The sequence below is a fragment of the Rhinoderma darwinii genome, chromosome 8 (assembly GCF_050947455.1).
Source record: "Rhinoderma darwinii isolate aRhiDar2 chromosome 8, aRhiDar2.hap1, whole genome shotgun sequence".
Lineage (NCBI taxonomy): Eukaryota > Metazoa > Chordata > Amphibia > Anura > Rhinodermatidae > Rhinoderma > Rhinoderma darwinii.
Genome location: NC_134694.1, coordinates 100,500,361 through 100,520,056, shown reverse-complemented (window position 1 = coordinate 100,520,056; position 19,696 = coordinate 100,500,361). Strand labels below are relative to the sequence as shown.

General features: G+C 44.6%; 1 protein-coding gene and 2 long non-coding RNA genes across 3 annotated transcripts in view; all 3 read right to left on the bottom strand.

Annotated features, from left to right (window-relative positions):
- The window catches only part of ZNF185 (zinc finger protein 185 with LIM domain), a 45,956-nt gene extending 45,121 nt beyond the window's left edge, over nucleotides 1-835 (bottom strand). Inside the window, exon 1 of the mRNA XM_075836653.1 lies at nucleotides 822-835. Within this exon, the coding sequence (XP_075692768.1) occupies nucleotides 822-835 (14 nt within the window). The remainder of the gene's footprint in view (nucleotides 1-821) is intronic.
- A 632-nt stretch (nucleotides 836-1,467) lies between these two features.
- LOC142658971 (uncharacterized) lies at nucleotides 1,468-6,407 on the bottom strand. Its single transcript, XR_012850230.1, has 3 exons — nucleotides 6,339-6,407; nucleotides 2,747-2,854; nucleotides 1,468-1,536 (listed from the first exon to the last, which is right to left on the bottom strand). It is a non-coding gene; the product is annotated as an uncharacterized LOC142658971 (long non-coding RNA).
- Nucleotides 6,408-7,349: 942 nt separating this feature from the next.
- On the bottom strand, nucleotides 7,350-19,018 carry LOC142658794 (uncharacterized). Its single transcript, XR_012850181.1, has 4 exons — nucleotides 18,945-19,018; nucleotides 17,035-17,097; nucleotides 16,810-16,923; nucleotides 7,350-7,451 (listed from the first exon to the last, which is right to left on the bottom strand). It is a non-coding gene; the product is annotated as an uncharacterized LOC142658794 (long non-coding RNA).
- Between the last annotated feature and the right edge of the window lie 678 nt (nucleotides 19,019-19,696).

Genomic DNA, 19,696 nt, shown 5'->3' with positions numbered 1-19,696 from the left:
ACTGTGTCCAAAGTATCCACCGTTCACGTGACTGGTGATGTCACGATCTTGGCCTGATGTGCCATATACCTAGAATATGCCCAGTATACGGCAACTCACTAGTTATGTGCCGTGTATGGGCAGTTCTGTTGCGCAGTGCGGAATGTCATGTGCGGTACCCGCTGTACTCTCCTGATTCTAAGCATGCACTGTAGCCCTGCACTGCTATCTAGCGGGATAGTAGTCAATAGGACATACATTCTGTGGCAGAAACTCTGCTGGTGAAGGGCTATGGTGGGACTTTGGGCTGGAAACAGAGGGACACAATGTCAGGCTGACGGTAAAAGGAGGGGAGCGGCAGGTAGCTGGACAGCAGACACAGTCTCTGAGTGGTTTACTCTGCTTTCGGACTGCACAGCAGAGGAGAAGACAGAAGGAGGAGATACAACCCAGTGGGACAGCCTGCAAAGACTCACGGGAAATGAAGTTTCAGCCTGTTATGGAACGCTCTATAATAGCAACCTGATGGTGTAAACGAACGTCGTGCGAAGTGAAATTGGTAAAAACAAATTTACATATACTGGTCATATATTGTATGTTAAAATATGGGAATCACTTTGGCAGTCTTTTTTTTTTTTCTTGGAAAATCCCTTTAAATTCAATCCAACTTTCACAAAACTTTCACAAAACTTAGCTCTGTGTCACAAAATGGTATTCTGCATCAAATAATAATATCTTGTGACACAAAATAAAATTCTATATCAGATTTTGGTCCCAGGGTTAGAGATGTAACGTGAGCAGAAGGCTTCTTCTAAGTGAAATGAGTTATTCCAATCACTTACCTATTATGAAACATTTATCAGTTTTATTTTAATCTAATTGTACTTGTATGAATAGATTTTTTTCCCCTAATGGCAGGATTGTCTAAATGAGAAGTCAGTTAAAATACTTTCTGCTTTAATGCAACATTTTCAGATACACTATTCGCGAATTCTGAGTTAAAGGGGTATTACAGTGGATAACATTTATAGACTGCTGGGACCCCACTAACTGCTAAATTCCCCCCTTGGCTGTGTGGGTAGGTGTTGGAGTGGACTAGGGCCCCCTGTTCTAGCAATTGGTGGGTGTGCCAGTGGTTGGACCTCCACAGATCTAACATTTATCAGTTATCCATACAATGGATTAGTGATACATGTTTTCCAGTGGAATACCTCTATAATACAGGGGGTTTACCATTAAGGATTCTCCTCTATTAGCCATGTTGCAGAGTGGATACAAGGAGCGCCTGTTGCAATGAGGACACCGGAATCTTCATGTATTACATGGACTGCCCATTGATATTATTAAATACTATTTAATGCTTTCCTCTATAGTAGCACTGCTGGGTAATTAAACACATGCTACTGGTGCCCCTAATAGTTGATCGCTGTAGGGCACAGCAGCAGGACACCCTACGATCAGCTTATGAAATACAGAATGAACGCTTACCTCTCGGTTCTTCTTGTTGTAGACCGGCTTTCCACTAAAGGCTTCGGTGACTCCCTGTTAGTGTCATTACTGCAAATAAATACAATTGTAAATAAGAGTATATATCCTGAAACCAAAAGATAGTGCCAGTCCTGTCCATGAGCTGTGTCTGGTATTTACTTGAATGGGGTTGAGCTGCAATACCAGACTATCAACAAAAGTGGCGCTGTTTATGGAAGAAATCAGACCAATTTTTGTAATTCTGGACAACCCCTTTAATATCATTATCATTACCATTAAAATCACACAGGTATTAATACTACACAACATATAATAAGCATTGATGAATCAAATAACTTTTCAGTATAAATTTGAATAAAGTTTACCCATGAAGTTGTATGGGTTGTATAAGGTCAGAAAAAAAGGGTTTGCTACAGCGCCACCCTCGTACATGGGCTATATCTAGTATTGCAGCTCATTCAAGTAAATAGTGCTGAGCTGCAATACCAGCCCATGGACAGGAGTGGTGCTATTTCTGGTTAAAAAGCAGATGTTACATCATTAAATAAAAAAGGAACAGCTTTGTGACTCTTTTCACACTACCGCCATGGCTTCTATTCTTAACAAGCCATGACAACTAGGACAGATCTGTTTTACAGATGGATCCCAATGAGTTCTGATGGATTCCATTGGCATGATGGGGTCTATCAGGTTTCCGTCCGGTGTCCGATGTTTTAACAGAAAGAATTGCGCTGCAGACATTATTCTTGCCATCAAAAAATAGTAGATGCTTGATGGAACAGAACCCAGTGCAATTGTAACAAAAGCCTAATGCAAACATTTTATTTTAAAATTTATTACCATTTTAGTGGTCTTTGAATAACAGTGGTGCTTTTCTGTTTTCATTCATAGCTTTTACTGCTGTTGTGCGATTCATGCGCGTCACACGGAAGTGCTTCCGTGTGGTGCACATGATTTTCATGCACCCATCGACTTCAATGGGTGCGTGATGCGCGAACAACGCACAAATATAGGACTTGTCGTGAGTTTTACGCAGCGGACTCACGCTGCGTGAAACTCACGGACAGTTTGCACGGCCCCATAGACTAACATAGGTCCGTGCGAGGCGAGAGAAAATCACGCGCGTTGCACGGACCTATTATACGTTCGTTTGAATAAGCCCTAAATGTGAAATTCTGATATCCACCACTACTACAACCACCACCAAGATCTGCATGGGCTAATGTCAGTATTGCAGAATATATACTGTAAATAGCAGTAATGACTTTAGATCAATTACATTTCTTCTATGAGGACTGTAACCTTCCCAGGTCCTGGCGTCATATTTGAGCTTCTTGTCTCTTTATTACCGGTGGTTAGTTTTGGGATGTTAGGATCACTGGTTCTGCTATAAAGAAAGTAATGATATGTTTTAAATATCTCAAATGCATTCACAAAATCCCCCCCTAAAAATGTCATGATCCTCAACATGTAAAAAGGAGCCTTAACTGCTGTGTGGGGGAAGGGAAGTGACAATAACTCTAAGCATATTACTGGATCAGGGCTGCAGTAGTCACTTGTCCAAGTGCCGGCCACTACTTTGTGTGATTGCAATTTTTGAAATATACATTTTTGACAGAGGGGCAATTCTAAGCAATGTTTCTATAGCTGGCCATATACATAAAATACAAGTCATCCAAACCTGCCCCAGAGGGGTCTGGAAGCAGCTTATTCCTCTCTCCTGATTGAGCGGAGCATACATGTTTATGGTGGAGTGGGGAAAATAGCTGTTGGCCAAGCAAGCATTCGCCCATTAGCTATCTCATGTGTATGGCCATGTGTACGTATCTCACGTGTATGGCCATGTGTATGTACCTCATGTGTGTGGCCAGCTTAATGTAAACCTTTGAAAGTTATTTTTTTTTCATTTTTTATTATAAAAATGGCAGTCTATTTGTTTGGTGCAACCGTATAATTAGTTTTTAATAAAAATAATTTTTACTTTTTGAGATACAGCTGCTCTGTATTCTGTATACAGAGCAGCTGTATCTTACGCTAAATCCTGTACTAGTCAGGTCCGCGGGACTGACAGGTGCAGTGATAGCGGGTGTTGCCTGTCTCTGACATGAAGGATTTACCTGTTATCCATCAAATCTAAGTTCATAACTTAGATGTGATAGATTACAGGTGGATCCTGTGCGACCCGCTGACACTGAAACCATCGGGTCCATGGGACTGACGGATTCTGGTCATTGCGAAAGATACAGCTGCTCTGTACAAAGAATACAGAGCAGCTGTATCTCAAAAAGCAAAAATAATTTTTAATTAAAAACTAATTTGAAAGTTAAACCAGAACAAGAAACAAGTCACGACCAGGTGTTTGAAAAAATACAAATAATCTTTATTAAAGTCAATTAGACACATGGAGACAACGTATAACACTTAGACATAATAAAATGCCATGGACCCTCGAACACAAACGGAATCCGAGCGTAAAAGCAGAGTAGCCCCCCAGATGTAAAAATGGTCTGACACAACCTATATATGGCTAAAGTGCATAAGTACATATTAATGAGCAGGTACTAGGCATGGTACGCTTTGCACAGATGAACACATAAATAAGTATAGAGAATATATATAAGGTACAATCTAAGTAAAAACGACATGTAAAGTAGTATACCTACACCTGCGTATAAGAAGATAAATAGGGGATCAAGACCAGGAGGGGGACCCCTGACGAAGCACCAGCGAAACGCGCGTTGGGTTAAGCAGAGGTCCCCCTCCTGGTCTTGATCCCCTATTTATCTTCTTATACGCAGGTGTAGGTATACTACTTTACATGTCGTTTTTACTTAGATTGTACCTTATATATATATTCTCTATACTTATTTATGTGTTCATCTGTGCAAAGCGTACCATGCCTAGTACCTGCTCATTAATATGTACTTATGCACTTTAGCCATATATAGGTTGTGTCAGACCATTTTTACATCTGGGGGGCTACTCTGCTTTTACGTTCGGATTCCGTTTGTGTTCGAGGGTCCATGGCATTTTATTATGTCTAAGTGTTATACGTTGTCTCCATGTGTCTAATTGACTTTAATAAAGATTATTTGTATTTTTTCAAACACCTGGTCGTGACTTGTTTCTTGTTCTGGTTTAGTTTTAATTAGTCACTAGGACCACTAGTATCATTCGGGGTATTATTCGGTTTGCTAATTTGAAAGTTGCACCAAACACACTGACATATATATATATATATATATATATATATATATATATATATATATATATATATATATATATATATATAAAACCTTCAAAGGTGTACATGGCCTTTAAATAATGTATAATTGAGATAGTCCATTCATTGCTGAATATCCTCAGATGGCCATACATTATTGATGTTGTGGAGTGGTTGAAGTGATGGATTGCCCCCTTTAGACAATCTCTTTTTGTTATAAGGGTCCACCAACAATAAGCTGATCATAGAGTGCCCAGGTGCTTAAACCCCACAGCCATCAGCTGTAATCTGTGGGGGAATCTAGCAGAAAGTGTTTAATTCCCCTGCAGTGACACCACAGGGGAATTGAAGCATTGCATGTTGCTCATTGTAGTCAACCGGCTGTCCTTGTAATACATAGAAGTGTTGGGTCCTCCAGAACAAGAGACGCTTTTTGAAGCTGTTCTTTACTCTGGCTTAAACATGAGGGTCTAGAAACGTCCTTCTATTAACTCATAGTATGCTAATATCATGTCTAAAAATGGGTTTTCTAGCCCTGACAACGCCTAGTCATTCATAGTCGATCTGGTAAGATTGTCATTATGGGCAATAATGCCATTCATTAAAATTACAAAACATCAATAGGTCTTTGAATACTCTGGAATAAGTGAATATTGATGCGGTACATGCTTGTTGGTGCTGATCTGTTGTTATGGCAGATTTCCCAATTATCACTACACCAAAGCAGCCAACACGTCAGATCAAGTTTTTGCCAGAAATGTATCATTGGTCAGTATTTGATATAGTCTTTTGCTTAATGAAAAACTGACTGGTGGCAACAAATTATCTAAATAGGTCATTACAGACCTATGAATACCTCCCAACTTTCAAGTATCACAAAGAGGGACAACCCATGCAGCGTGCGCAGAACATCGCGCCAATTTTTTTCCTCTTAAGCCACGCCTCTAATTCCACCCAATCCCCGCCCATACATACCCGATTCAGCCCACACAGTATCATGCTCCCTTAGTGCCCCCCACACAGTATAATACCAAATAGCTGCCCCCACACAGTATAATGCTCTCTAGCTGCCACCATACTGTATAATGCCCCCATAGCTGCCACCATACAGTATAATGCCCCCATAGCTGCCACCATAAAGTATACTGCCCCACAGATGCACCCCTACAGTATAAAGCCAACACAGTGTCCATGTAGGTAGTGCCAGTAACTGCTAAATTCCCTCCTTGGCTGTGTGGGTAGGTGTTGGAGTGGACTAGGGCCCCCTGTTCTAGCAATTGGTGGGTGTGCCAGTGGTTGGACCTCCACAGATCTAACATTTATCAGCTATCCATACAATGGATTAGTTATACATGTTTTCCAGTGGAATACCTCTATAATACAGGGGGTTTACCATTAAGGATTCTCCTCTATTAGCCATGTTGCAGAGTGGATACAAGGAGCGCCTGTTGCAATGAGGACACCGGAATCTTCATGTATTACATGGACTGCCCATTGATATTATTAAATACTATTTAATGCTTTCCTCTATAGTAGCACTGCTGGGTAATTAAACACATGCTACTGGGGCCCCTAATAGTTGATCGCTGTAGGGCACAGCAGCAGGACACCCTACGATCAGCTTATGAAATACAGAATGAACGCTTACCTCTCGGTTGTTCTTGTTGTAGACCGGCTTTCCACTAAAGGCTTCGGTGACTCCCTGTTAGTGTCATTACTGCAAATAAATACAATTGTAAATAAGAGTACATATCCTGAAACCAAAAGTGATTGTCCGGGATTAGAAAAAAGAGAGATAGCGCCAGTCCTGTCCATGGGGTTGAGCTGCAATACCAGACTATCAACATAAGTGGCGCTATTTATGGAAGAAATCAGACCAATTTTTCTAATTCTGGACAACCCCGTTAATATCATTATCATTACCATTGAAATCACACAGGTATTAAAACTACACAACAAATATTAAGCATTGATGAATCAAATAACTTTTTAGTATAAATTTGAATAAAGTTTACTTATGTACTTGTATGGGTTGTATAAGGTCAGAAAAAAAGGGTTTGCTACAGCGCCACCCTCGTACATGGGCTATGTCTAGTATTGCAGCTCATTCAAGTAAATAGTGCTGAGCTGCAATACCAGCCCATGGACAAGAGTAGCGCTGTTTCCGGTTAAAAAGCAGATGTTACATCATGAAATAAAAAAGGAACAGCTTTGTGACCCTTTTCACACTACCGTCATGGCTTCTTTCTTAACAAGCCATGACAACTAGGACAGATCTGTTTTACAAATGGATCCTAGTGAGTTCTGATGGATTCCATTGACTTATGATGGGGTCTGTCAGGTGTCCGATGTTTTAACAGCAAGAATTGCACTGCAGACATTATTCTTGCCATTAAAAAATACTGGATGCTTGATGGAACAGAACCCAGTGAAAGTGTAAACGAAGCCTATTTTAGTGGTCTTTGAATAAAGACAGCAATATAAACAATGTTTGTTTACAGTATGGTTGCCACGGCTATGTCCAGGCGTAAAATTCACCTAAATGTGAAATTCTGATATCCACCACTACTACAACCACCACCAAGATCTGCATGGGCTAATGTCAGTATTGCAGAATATATACTGTAAATAGCAATAACTTTAGATCAATTACATTTCTTCTATGAGGACTGTAACCTTCCCAGGTCCTGGCGTCCTATTTGAGATTCTTGTCTCTTTATTACCGGTGGTTAGTTTTGGGATGTTAGGATCACTGGTTCCGCTATAAAGAAAGTAATGATATGTTTTAAATATCTCAAATGCATTCACAAAATCCCCCATAAAAATGTCATGATCCTCAACATCTAAAAAGGAGCCTTAACTGCTGTGTGGGGGAAGGGAAGTGACAATAACTCTAAGCATATTACTGGATCAGGGCTGTTGTAGTCACTTGTGCAAGTACCGGCCACTACTTTGTGTGATTGAAATTTTTTAAATATCAATTTTTGGCAGCGGGGCAATTCTAAGCAATGTTTCTATAGCTGGCCATATACATAAAATACAAGTCATCCAAACCTGCCCCAGAGGGGTCTGGAAGCAGCTTATTCCTCTCTTCCGATTGAGCGGAGTATACATGTTTTTGGTGGAGTGGGTAAAATAGCTGTTGGCCAAACAAGCGTTCGGCCATCAGCTATCTCATGTGTATGGCCATGTGTATGTACCTCATGTGTATGGCCAGCTTCATGTAAACCTTTGAAAGTGATTTTTTTAATTTATTTTTTTAATAAAAAAGTCAGTCATTTTGTTTGGTGCAACCTTATAATTAGTTTTTATTAAAAATTATTTTTACTTTTTGAGATACAGCTGCTCTGTATTCTGTATAAAGAGCAGCTGTATCTTATGCTAAATCCTGTACCCGTCAGGTCCGCGGGACTGACAGGTGCAGTGATAGCGGGTTCTGCGTGTCTCTGACACGCAGGATCCACCTGTTATCCTTGAAATCTAAGTTCATAACTTAGATTTGATAGATTAAAGGTGGATCCTGCGTGACCCGCTGACACTGAAACCTTCAGGTCCGTGGGACTGACAGATTCAGGTCATTGCGAAAGATACAGCTGCTCTGTACAAAGAATACAGAGCAGCTGTATCTCAAAAAGCAAAAATAATTTTTAATAAAAACTAATTTGAAAGTTGCACCAAACACACTGACTGACACATATATATATATATATATATATATATATATATATATATATATATCGCTTTCAAAGGTGTATATAGCCTTTAAATAATGAATAGTATAGTCCATTCACTGCTGAATGTCCTCAGATGGCCATACATTATTGATTTTGTGGAGTGATTGAAGGGTTTGCCACCTTTGGACAATCTCTTTTTGTTATAAGGGTCCACCAACAATAAGCTGATCATAGAGTGTCCAGGTCTTTCTATCACCACATTATAAATGCCCTATCTTCTACATGATGTGATCGGCGCTGAAATGTAGATTACAGCAGTATTTTTTATTTAGAAAAATGATGAATTTTGACGGAGTTATTGTAAAGGATCTGCCAGGCACTACGTCTGTGGATACTCCCAGGATTAATCAGTCGACACCTGAGTCCAGACCTCTTAGACTGACACCGGCTCCCACCAATCAGGGTGGCAGGCTCAGGAGTGGGAGAGCCTATCGCGGCCTGGTCAGTCGGAGTTAGCTCCGCCCCCTGTCCATTTATACCTGGTGTTTTCTCTTCCTCATTGCTTGTTATTCTTCTTGGATTCCTGGCCCCACTGCTGCCTTGCTCCAGCCTGCTTCTGCCGTGCTTCTGCCTTGCTTCAGTTCCCGCTTATCCTGCTTCGCTCTGCCCCTGGCTTGCTTCCTGCTCCGTGCTCTGCGTTTGTATACTCCACTACATCCTGATCCTGACTGGCTTGTTCACCACTCCGTTTCCTCTCGGTCTTCCGTGGGCTACTGCCCCTTCCCTTGCTTGTTCCCTGTTTGTATCCCCTTGCACTTAGTCAGCGTAGGGACCGCCGCCAAGTTGTACCCCGTCGCCTAGGGCGGGTCGTTGCAAGTAGGCAGGGACAGGGCGGTGAGTAGATTAGAGCTCACTTGTTCCCTTTACCTCCTTCCTGCCATAACATAATAACAAGCCCATACCTAGTCTACCATTTCTCCTACGCTGACGCTATCATGGACCCCCTTGAGACCCTGACCCAGCAGATGCAGGGCCTCTCCCTACAGGTCCAGGCCCTGGCTCAGAGGGTCAACCAGTCTGACACTGCCATAGTAGTACCCCTCACCTCTAGAACCCGACCTCAAGTTACCTGACCGGTTCTCAGGGGACCGTAAGACTTTTCTCTCCTTCCGGGAGAGTTGCAGACTTTACTTCCGTCTAAAACCTCACTCCTCAGGTTCCGAGAACTAGCGGGTGGGTATCATTATATCCCGACTCCAGGAAGGGCCCCGAGAGTGGGCCTTCTCCTTGGCTCTTGACGCCCCTGAACTTTCCTCCGTCGATCGTTTTTTCTCTGCCCTCGGACTCATTTACGACGAGGCTGACAGGACTGCCTTAGCCGAGAGTCAGCTGGTGACCTTACGTCAGGGTAGGAGACCTGTTGAGGAATACTGTTCTGATTTTAGAAAGTGGTGCGTAGCTTCTCGGTGGAACGACCCGGCCCTAAGGTGCCAGTTTAGGTTAGGATTATCTGACGCCCTGAAGGATCTGCTTGTTAGCTACCCCTCTTCTGACTCCCTAGACCAGGTTATGGCCCTAGCAGTACGACTTGACCGACGTCTCAGGCAACGTCAGCTTGAACGTTTCAATGTTTTCCCCTCTGACTTCCCTGCGATTCCCCCCGAGGTCCCGTCTCCTCGCTCTTCCACGGAAGACTCGGAGGTACCTATGCAACTCGGGGCCTCCATGTCCCCTCGATAACGTAGAGAGTTCCGCAGGAAGAATGGTCTCTGCTTCTATTGTGGGGGTGACAAGCATCTACTGAACACCTGTCCCAGGCGCAAGAATAAGCAGCCGGAAAACTTCCGCGCCTAAGTGATCATCGGGGAGGTCACTTGGGCGCACAGGTATTTCCCGTTAATATGAAACGCAATAAAATTTTGCTTCCCTTTCAGGTCTCGTTTGCTGGCCGGTCTGCCACTGGCAGTGCCTTCGTGGATTCTGGCTCATCTGCTAATATCATGTCTGTGGAATTTGCTATGTCTCTAAAAATGCCTTTTATTGATTTGCCTTATCCTGTCCCGGTAGTGGGTATCGACTCCACTCCTCTTGCTAATGGTTATTTTACTCAGCATACTCCTGTTTTTGAACTCCTTGTTGGCTCCATGCATTTGGAGCAGTGCTCTGTACTGGTGATGCATGGATTATCGTCCGATCTGGTATTAGGTCTTCCCTGGTTGCAGCTGCATAATCCCACGTTTGATTGGAATACTGGGGATCTCACCAAATGGGGTAGTGAATGCCTAACGTCATGTCTTTCGGTTAACTCTATTTCTCCCCGTGAGGAGGTAAACACGCTCCCTGAGTTTGTTCAGGACTTCGCTGATGTGTTTTCTAAGGAGGCCTCCGAGGTGTTGCCCCCTCCTAGAGAATACGATTGCGCCATCGATTTGGTACCTGGTGCTAAGCTTCCTAAGGGTAGGATATTTAATCTTTCATGTCCTGAACGTGAAGCTATGAGGGAGTATATCCAAGAATGCCTGGCCAAGGGTTTCATTCGCCCCTCGACTTCTCCTGTAGGTGCTGGCTTCTTCTTCGTGGGGAAGAAGGATGGTGGTCTTAGGCCGTGCATTGACTATCGGAACTTGAATAAGGTCACAGTAAGGAACCAGTATCCCCTTCCTTTGATTCCGGATCTTTTTAATCAGGTTCAGGGGGCCCAATGGTTCTCTAAGTTCGATCTACGGGGGGCATATAACCTTATCCGCATCAAAGAGGGGGATGAGTGGAAGACTGCGTTCAACACGCCCGAAGGTCATTTCGAATACCTGGTCATGCCCTTTGGGTTGTGTAATGCCCCTGCCGTCTTCCAGAATTTTATTAATGAAATTCTGAGAGATTACCTGGGAAATTTTCTTGTAGTGTACCTTGATGACATACTGGTGTTTTCCAAGGACTGGTCCTCCCACGTGGAGCATGTCAGGAAGGTCCTCCAGGTCCTCCGGGAAAATAATCTGTTTGCGAAAACCGAAAAATGTGTGTTTGGGGTACAGGAGATACCATTTTTGGGTCAAATCCTCACTCCTCTTCAATTCCGCATGGACCCTGCCAAGGTTCAGGCTGTGGCGGAATGGGTCCAACCTGCCTCCCTGAAGGCGCTACAGTGTTTTTTGGGCTTGGCTAACTATTACAGGAGATTTATTGCCAACTTCTCGGTCGTCGCTAAGCCTCTTACGGACCTCACTCGCAAGGGTGCTTATGTCCTCCACTGGCCTCCTGAGGCCGTCCAGGCTTTTGAGACCCTCAAGAAGTGCTTTATCTCGGCCCCCGTGCTGGTTCAGCCCAACCAAAGGGAGCCATTTATTGTGGAGGTTGACGCCTCCGAGGTGGGAGTGGGGGCCGTCTTGTCCCAGGGTACCAGCTCCCTCACCCATCTCCGCCCCTGTGCTTACTTCTCTAGGAAGTTTTCGCCCACGGAGAGTAACTATGATATTGGCAACCGCGAACTTTTAGCCATTAAATGGGCTTTTGAAGAGTGGCGTCACTTCCTGGAGGGAGCCAGACACCAGGTAACGGTCCTTACTGACCACAAGAATCTGGTTTTCCTAGAATCTGCCCGGAGGCTTAATCCTAGACAAGCTCGATGGGCGCTATTCTTTACCAGATTTAACTTCTTGGTTACCTATAGGGCTGGGTCCAAAAATATTAAGGCTGATGCACTGTCACGTAGTTTCATGGCCAATCCTCCTTCTGAGGAGGATCCTGCTTGTATTTTACCCCCTGGTATAATCGTTTCTGCCACTGATTCTGATTTAGCCTCTGACATTGCGGCTGATCAAGGTTCAGCTCCCGGGAACCTCCCTGGGGACAAGCTGTTTGTCCCCCTGCAATACCGGCTAAGGGTACTCAGGGAAAACCATGACTCCGCACTATCTGGTCATCCTGGCATCTTGGGTACCAAACACCTCATTACCAGAAACTATTGGTGGCCTGGGTTGCCTAAAGACGTTAGGGCTTACGTCGCCGCTTGTGAGGTTTGTGCTAGGTCCAAGACCCCTAGGTCCCGACCTGCGGGCTTACTACGTTCTTTGCCCATTCCCCAGAGACCTTGGACCCATATCTCCATGGATTTTATCACCGATTTGCCTCCATCTCAGGGCAAGTCGGTGGTGTGGGTGGTAGTAGACTGCTTCAGCAAGATGTGCCACTTTGTGCCCCTTAAGAAACTACCTAACGCCAAGACGTTAGCTTCTTTGTTTGTTAAACACATTTTGCGTCTCCATGGGGCCCCAGTCAATATCGTTTCTGACAGGGGTACAATTTGTTTCCTTATTTTGGAGAGCTTTTTGTAAAAAGTTGGAGATTGATCTGTCCTTCTCCTCCGCCTTCCATCCCGAAACTAATGGCCAAACGGAAAGGACTAATCAATCCCTGGAACAATATTTAAGGTGTTTCATCTCTGACTGTCAATTTGATTGGGTCTCATTCCTTCCCCTCGCCGAATTTTCCCTGAATAACCGGGTCAGTAACTCGTCAGGGGTCTCCCCGTTTTTCTGTAATTTCTGGTTTAATCCAAGGTTCTCCTCCGTTTCTCCTGGTTGTTCCAATAATCCCGAGGTAGAGGACGTTCATCGGGAACTGTGCACAGTCTGGGCCCAGGTTCAGAAGAACCTAGAGGCGTCCCAGAGCGTACAAAAGATTCAGGCTGATAGAAGACGTTCTGCTAACCCCCGGTTTGTCGTCGGGGATCTGGTGTGGTTGTCGTCTAGGAACTTGCGCCTTAAGGTCCCGTCCAGGAAGTTTGCTCCCCGATTTATTGGGCTTTATAAGGTCATTGAAGTCCTCAACCCTGTATCCTTCTGTCTGGAGCTGCCCCCATCCTTTCGCATACACGACGTCTTTCATGCCTCCCTCCTTAAACGCTGCTCCCCGTCCTGGTCCCCCTCGAGGAAACCTCCTGTTCCCGTTCTCACCCCTGAGGGGGTGGAATTCGAGGTGGCCAAGATTGTGGACAGTAGGATGATCCAGGGCTTCCTCCAGTACCTGGTCCATTGGAGAGGATACGGGCCGGAGGAGAGGACTTGGGTACCTGCTCGAGATGTTCACGCTGGGGTATTGGTCAGGAGGTTCCACCTTCTCTTCCCCACTAAACCGGGTCCTCTTAGTAAGGGTCCGGTGGCCCCTCAGAAAAGGGGGAGTACTGTAAAGGATCTGCCAGGCACTACGTCTGTGGATACTCCCAGGATTAATCAGTCGACACCTGAGTCCAGACCTCTTAGACTGACACCGGCTCCCACCAATCCGGGTGGCAGGCTCAGGAGTGGGAGAGCCTATCGCGGCCTGGTCAGTCGGAGTTAGCTCCGCCCCCTGTCCATTTATACCTGCCGTTTTCTCTTCCTCATTGCTTGTTATTCTTCTTGGATTCCTGGCCCCACTGCTGCCTTGCTCCAGCCTGCTTCTGCCGTGCTTCTGCCTTGCTTCAGTTCCCGCTTATCCTGCTTCGCTCTGCCCCTGGCTTGCTTCCTGCTCCGTGCTCTGCGTTTGTATACTCCACTACATCCTGATCCTGACTGGCTCGTTCACCACTCCGTTTCCTCACGGTCTTCCGTGGGCTACTGCCCCTTCTCTTGCTTGTTCCCTGTTTGTATCCCCTTGCACTTAGTCAGCGTAGGGACCGCCGCCAAGTTGTACCCCGTCGCCTAGGGCGGGTCGTTGCAAGTAGGCAGGGACAGGGCGGTGGGTAGATTAGGGCTCACTTGTTCCCTTCACCTCCTTCCTGCCATAACAGTTATGACCTATTTTAGCTTTATGCTAATGACTTTTTTAATAGACAACTGGGCGTGTTTTTACTTTTTGACCAAGTGGGCGTTGTAAAGAGGAGTGTATGACGCTGACCAATCAGTGACCAATCAGCGTCATACACTTCTCTCCATTCATGTACTCAGACATCGTGATCTCGCGAGATCATGATGTTCTGTCACTTACTCACACATTAACGTTACTGAAGTGTCTTGAGAGTGAATAGGCTTTGCTTCCAGCCAGGACGCGATGTCTATTCACAATCCCGACACTTTGGAAACGTTTGTGTGGGAGTTAATGACAGCAAGCCTGATCTCCCACACAGTATTATACCAAATAGCTGCCCCAACACAGTATACTGCCCAATAGATGCACCCATAGAGTATAACGCCAACACAGATGCCCCCATACAGTATAATGCCCATACAGATTATCCTATGAAGCATAATGCCCATACAGATGCCCCATGCAGTATAATGCCCCCTTAGCTGCCCCTTGTGCCAGTGCCCTTATAGATAGTGCCACAGTTCCCATGTAGATAGTGCCAATGTACATAGCACCAGTGTCCCCTGTAGATAGTGCCCCTATATAGTGCCACAGTGTCCATGTAGATAATGCCACATCGCCTTGTAGATAGCACCCCCCCCTGTAGATAGCCCCGTGGGTCTGCCTCTAGGAGCGGAATCCCCAGCTGAGCATAGTCCGGGGATTCCGCTCCTAGAGGGAAGCCCCGATCTCACTGTCCATATATGGACAGTGACGTCAGTGGCTACTCCTTGAATCCCCATTGCCGACACTTGACGGAGATTCCGCTCCAGGAGGAGCCACTAACGTCAATTTCCATATATGGACAGTGACCTCAGGGGTTTCCTCTAGGAGCGGAATCCCCTGCCAGATCATTGGTTACGGGGATTCCGCTCAAGGAGTAGCCACTAATTCTGAAGCAGGGAACCGTCAGCTCCCTGCTTCAGAATTAGTTCAGAGCGGAGGAGCAGAGGGAGCTCCTCCGCTCGCCGAGGACTCCACGGGCACAGCGCTTTTAAGCACTGTGCTCGACAAAGCCCTTGACGGTACTGTCCATATGTGGACAGTGACGTCAGTGGGTACTCCTTGAGTGGAATCCCCGTTGGCTCCAGGAGTTGCCACTGACATCACTGTCCATATATGGACAGTAACGTCAAGGGCTTCCCCGAGCACAGCGCTTAAAGTAGCTCCCTCTGCTCCTCCGCTATGAACGAATTCTGAAGCAGGGAGCTGATGGTTCCCTGCTTCAGAATTAGTTTGACAGCGGGACATACCACGGGCCGCCTGGGATATCCGGGACGGATGGGAGGTATGTCTGAGGCGTTATATAGGGGGCGCCCCCCTCCGAAGGCTCATCGGCAGCCCCACACCTCGATCGGGTGGCGCCGGTGGTTGTCATGGTAGCCCGGGAGCCTAATGAAGGCCCTCAGGTCTGCCGTTTGTGTGTCTCTGGCACGTTTTAACAGAAGCCGGTGAAAATGACTAATAAATGGTGTAAAAAAAAAGTTTAATAACGTTTTTAGTAGTGAAAAAAAACAAATATTAAAAGTTAATAAAAAACCCCTTCTCCCATTTTTCCTCTAAAGTGATGTAAAAAATTAAAAAATAAACTAAATTGGTATAGCTGCGTCCGTAAAAGTCCAAACTATTACAATATACCATTATTTAACTCGAACGGTGAACGCAGTAAAAACAAAAAAATGTAAAACTCCAAAATCAGTTTTTGGAATGTAATAAATGTAAGGGCACATTCACACGTGGCGGAATTGCTGTGGAATTCCGCTGCGGACAATCCGTAGTGGAATTCTCCAGCGGCCATTTTTTACATTTGTTTCATATACATTTTTAGGCAAGTTAGTTCAGACGTTGCGGAAAACTCTGCTGCGGACCATAGGCTGTGGTGCAGAATTTTCCCTCCGCAGCATGCACTGTCTGCTGCGGAGAAGAAACGGAATTTCACTGCGTATTTCAGCCTTTGCAATGCAAAAACTGAAATCTGTGGCAAGTCCGCCGTGATATCTGCAACGTCTGAATTACCTGTCAAATATGGAAATGTTGGTGCGTAATTGCCCCAAATCTGCACTGACATTTGCAGCGGAAAAATTCTGCCACGTCAGAACATGTCCTAATAAAAAGTGATCAACAAATTGTATGTACCAAAACATGTCACCAATACAAACTACAGCTCGTCCCACAAAAAATAAGTCCTCACACCGCTCAATCCATGGAAAAATAAAAAAGGTTATGGCTCTGAGAATGTGGTGAAACAAAACAAATTTTTTCTTTTCAAAAGTAGTAATATATATTTTTAAAAAAACGATATAAATTTGGTATTACCGTAATCGTATTGAGCCGCAGAATAAAGTTAAGTTGTCGTTTTTACCGCACGGTGAAAGCCGTAAAAACGAAAAACAAAAAAACAATGTAGGAATCGCAGTTTTTTCCAATTTCCCGCAAATAATTTTTTTTCAGTTTCAGAGTACATTATATTGTACTTTAAACGGTGCAATTAGAAACAACAACTCCCCCCGAAAATAATAAGCCCTCACACCGCTCCATTGACGGAAAAATAAAAAAAGTCTTGGAACGCGGGGAGTGAAAAACGAAAATGAAAAAATGAAAAATGGCTCGGTCGTTAAATACCTTTCACCATGAAGAACTGTGATCTTCCCTGGCTCTGGCTTGACTGTTGAAGTTCTGCTCTCTGTGTTGGTGCTCCATGAGGTCAGTTTAGGGCTCTCTGGACGGTCTGTTCCCCTGTGAAGAGCAAAGTATGCTAATGAGGTGGAGTGACGACGGTAATTAGATGGACAACTCCTTTAAGTATGAGAAATTAAACTGGGAAATAAATGACACTATGGAACTAACCTGGTGGTTACTGTCTGAGATGTTGACTGTGTTGGTTGGTTTGATTTCCAGCTTTTCTCAAACCTGCAGATGCCAAATACATATATTTACGTGAAGGCTACATGCACACGTTGTGTTATTTAATGCAGAAAATCTGCATCAAAATCGCATGTAAATACACATAATTCCGCAGGTAAAACCAACACTTAATACTGCGTTTTTATGCATTTTTAGGTGATTTTGTTACATTTTGATGCGGAAATAGGGGCGGCTTTTATAAAAAAAATTAGGTTTTTTTAGTCTTGAGAAGAGGCGTCTATGGGGGGACATGATCAACCTATATACAGTAAGTATAAAAATGGCTCGTACAAAAAATATGGTAAAAAGCTGATCCATGTGAAGCCCCCTCAAAAAACAAGGATGAACTCCCTCCGTCTGGAGAAAAAAGTTTCAATCTTCAGAGGTGACAAAGCTTCTTTACTGTAAGGCTACATTCACACGAACCTAGCCAACCTCAGACGTGAAAAACACCCCGTGCAGGACGCGTTATCACGCATCCCCCCATAGACGAGAATCTATGGAGGGATGCATGAAGCGCAAAAAAATAGGACAAGAGCGGTCATGAACTACATGGAAGACTTCAGGGAGTAAGTTCAGGCTGACTTTTAACTTTACTGAAATCTGAAGGTCCACTTTAAGATGGCACGTGTTCCTTTTTGTTATACTACAAATGCTCGGTGTATGGAGTCACATTGGTAAGAAAAAGAACAATGGTGTTAGTTTTTTTAACCATTACTAGAGATGATCCAATCAATTATCCGATTTTGAGATTTGATTCTCCAACTTTGGGATTTAGGGCATGCCCACACGTGGCGGATTTCCTCCGCAACTGTCCGCATCAATGCCGCACAGAATCTGGGTTGCAGATTCTGCGGCGGATCTGCCCAAAATGTGCAGTAAATTGATGCGGACTAGCTGCTGCGGACTGCGGTAAAAGTGCTTCCCTTCTCTCTATCAGTGCAGGATAGAGAGAAGGGACAGCACTTTCCCTAGTGAAAGTAAACGAATTTCATACTTACCGGCCGTTGTCTTGGTGACGCGTCCCTCTTTCGGCATCCAGCCCGACCTCCCTGGATGACGCGGCAGTCCATGTGACCGCTGCAGCCTGTGATTGGCTGCAGCCGTCACTTAGACTGAAACGTCATCCTGGGAAGCCGGACTGGAGACAGAAGCAGGGAGTTCTCGGTAAGTATGAACTTCTATTTTTTTTACAGGTTGCTGTATATTGGGATCGGTAGTCACTGTCCAGGGTGCAGAAACAGTTACTGCCGATCGCTTAACTCTTTCAGCACCCTGGACAGTGACTATTTACTGATGTCTCCTAGCAACGCTCCCGTAATTACGGGAGCCCCATTGACTTCCTCAGTCTGGCTGTAGACCTAGAAATACATAGGTCCAGCCAGAATGAAGAAATGTCATGTCAAAAAAGCAAGACGCATCCGCAGCACACATGACATGTGCATGACAGCTGCGGACTTCATTGCGGAATTTAGAATCTCCATTGAAGTCAATGGAGAACTTCCGCCATGAGTCCGCAACCAGTCCGCCACTGGTCCGCAACATCCATTGTATGCTGCGGACACCAAATTCCGCCACCAAATTTTCAGCCTCGTCTAAACGAAGCCTACTAAAAAGAAGTGGAAGGCAATGGAGAAACGGCTCCGCTGCGGATTAACGCTGCGGAGTGTCCGCAGCGGAATTCAAGAGCAATTCCGCCACGTGTGGCTTTGCCCTTAAAGTTTGCCCTTAAAGTTTGCTAATTGATTTTCCCATCTCTAGTCATTAATAAAGATTTCTAAGTCAGCATCATTGATCTCGTAGATGTTGGCTGGGATACTGAGTATAGATTTTCTGCAGCTTGCAAAGATTACCTGTTAACGTCATCGTACAGATAAGAAGCCAGGGATTCTGGGAGAGTGTCGCTCTTCTTTGTGGTCTCCACCCTGCCAAAGAGAACAGTATGAGATTTCTGTATGAGATTTCTGTATTTACATTTAATGCTAATGGGATTTACTGCTGAAAGGCACATGTACAGGTAAAACAGGTTAGAACGTAAAAGGTGCAGCACAGCAGAACATTAGAAAAGAATGGGTCACATGTATAAAAACTAGTGTAGACAAAATAATAGATGTCGCTTATAGCAACCAATCAGTATCCAACTCTCTTTTGCTAGCATATGTTGGATAATAAAATAAGTGATCTGATTGGCTGTAATGGAAAATACCTCTGTGTCTGTTTTCATACATAAGACCAAAAAATTTGACAAATCACAAAATTCTAGTTGCGGTACTGACAATAATCACTGGTATACTGTCCATTCCAAATTATCGAAAAGCTAGGTTGGTAATCAACTGAGGCTGGATATCAGGAGGCGGAAATCTACATAGAGATAAATAACTGGCTTCCTGTGAAACAAAAATGGCCCATATGTGTTTGGACGGCACTATGGGCCATGTTGGCACAGTACCGGTTCTGTGCAGATACAGCAACTAAACCCTAGTGGGCCTGTGGGCTCAGTTCTCTGTACAAGGCGGTTGACCCTTTGTTCTATTGATCAATTGAGGTCTCAGAGCACAGACCCCGACTGACCTGTTCATGATTGCACATCCTAGTGATATGCCAT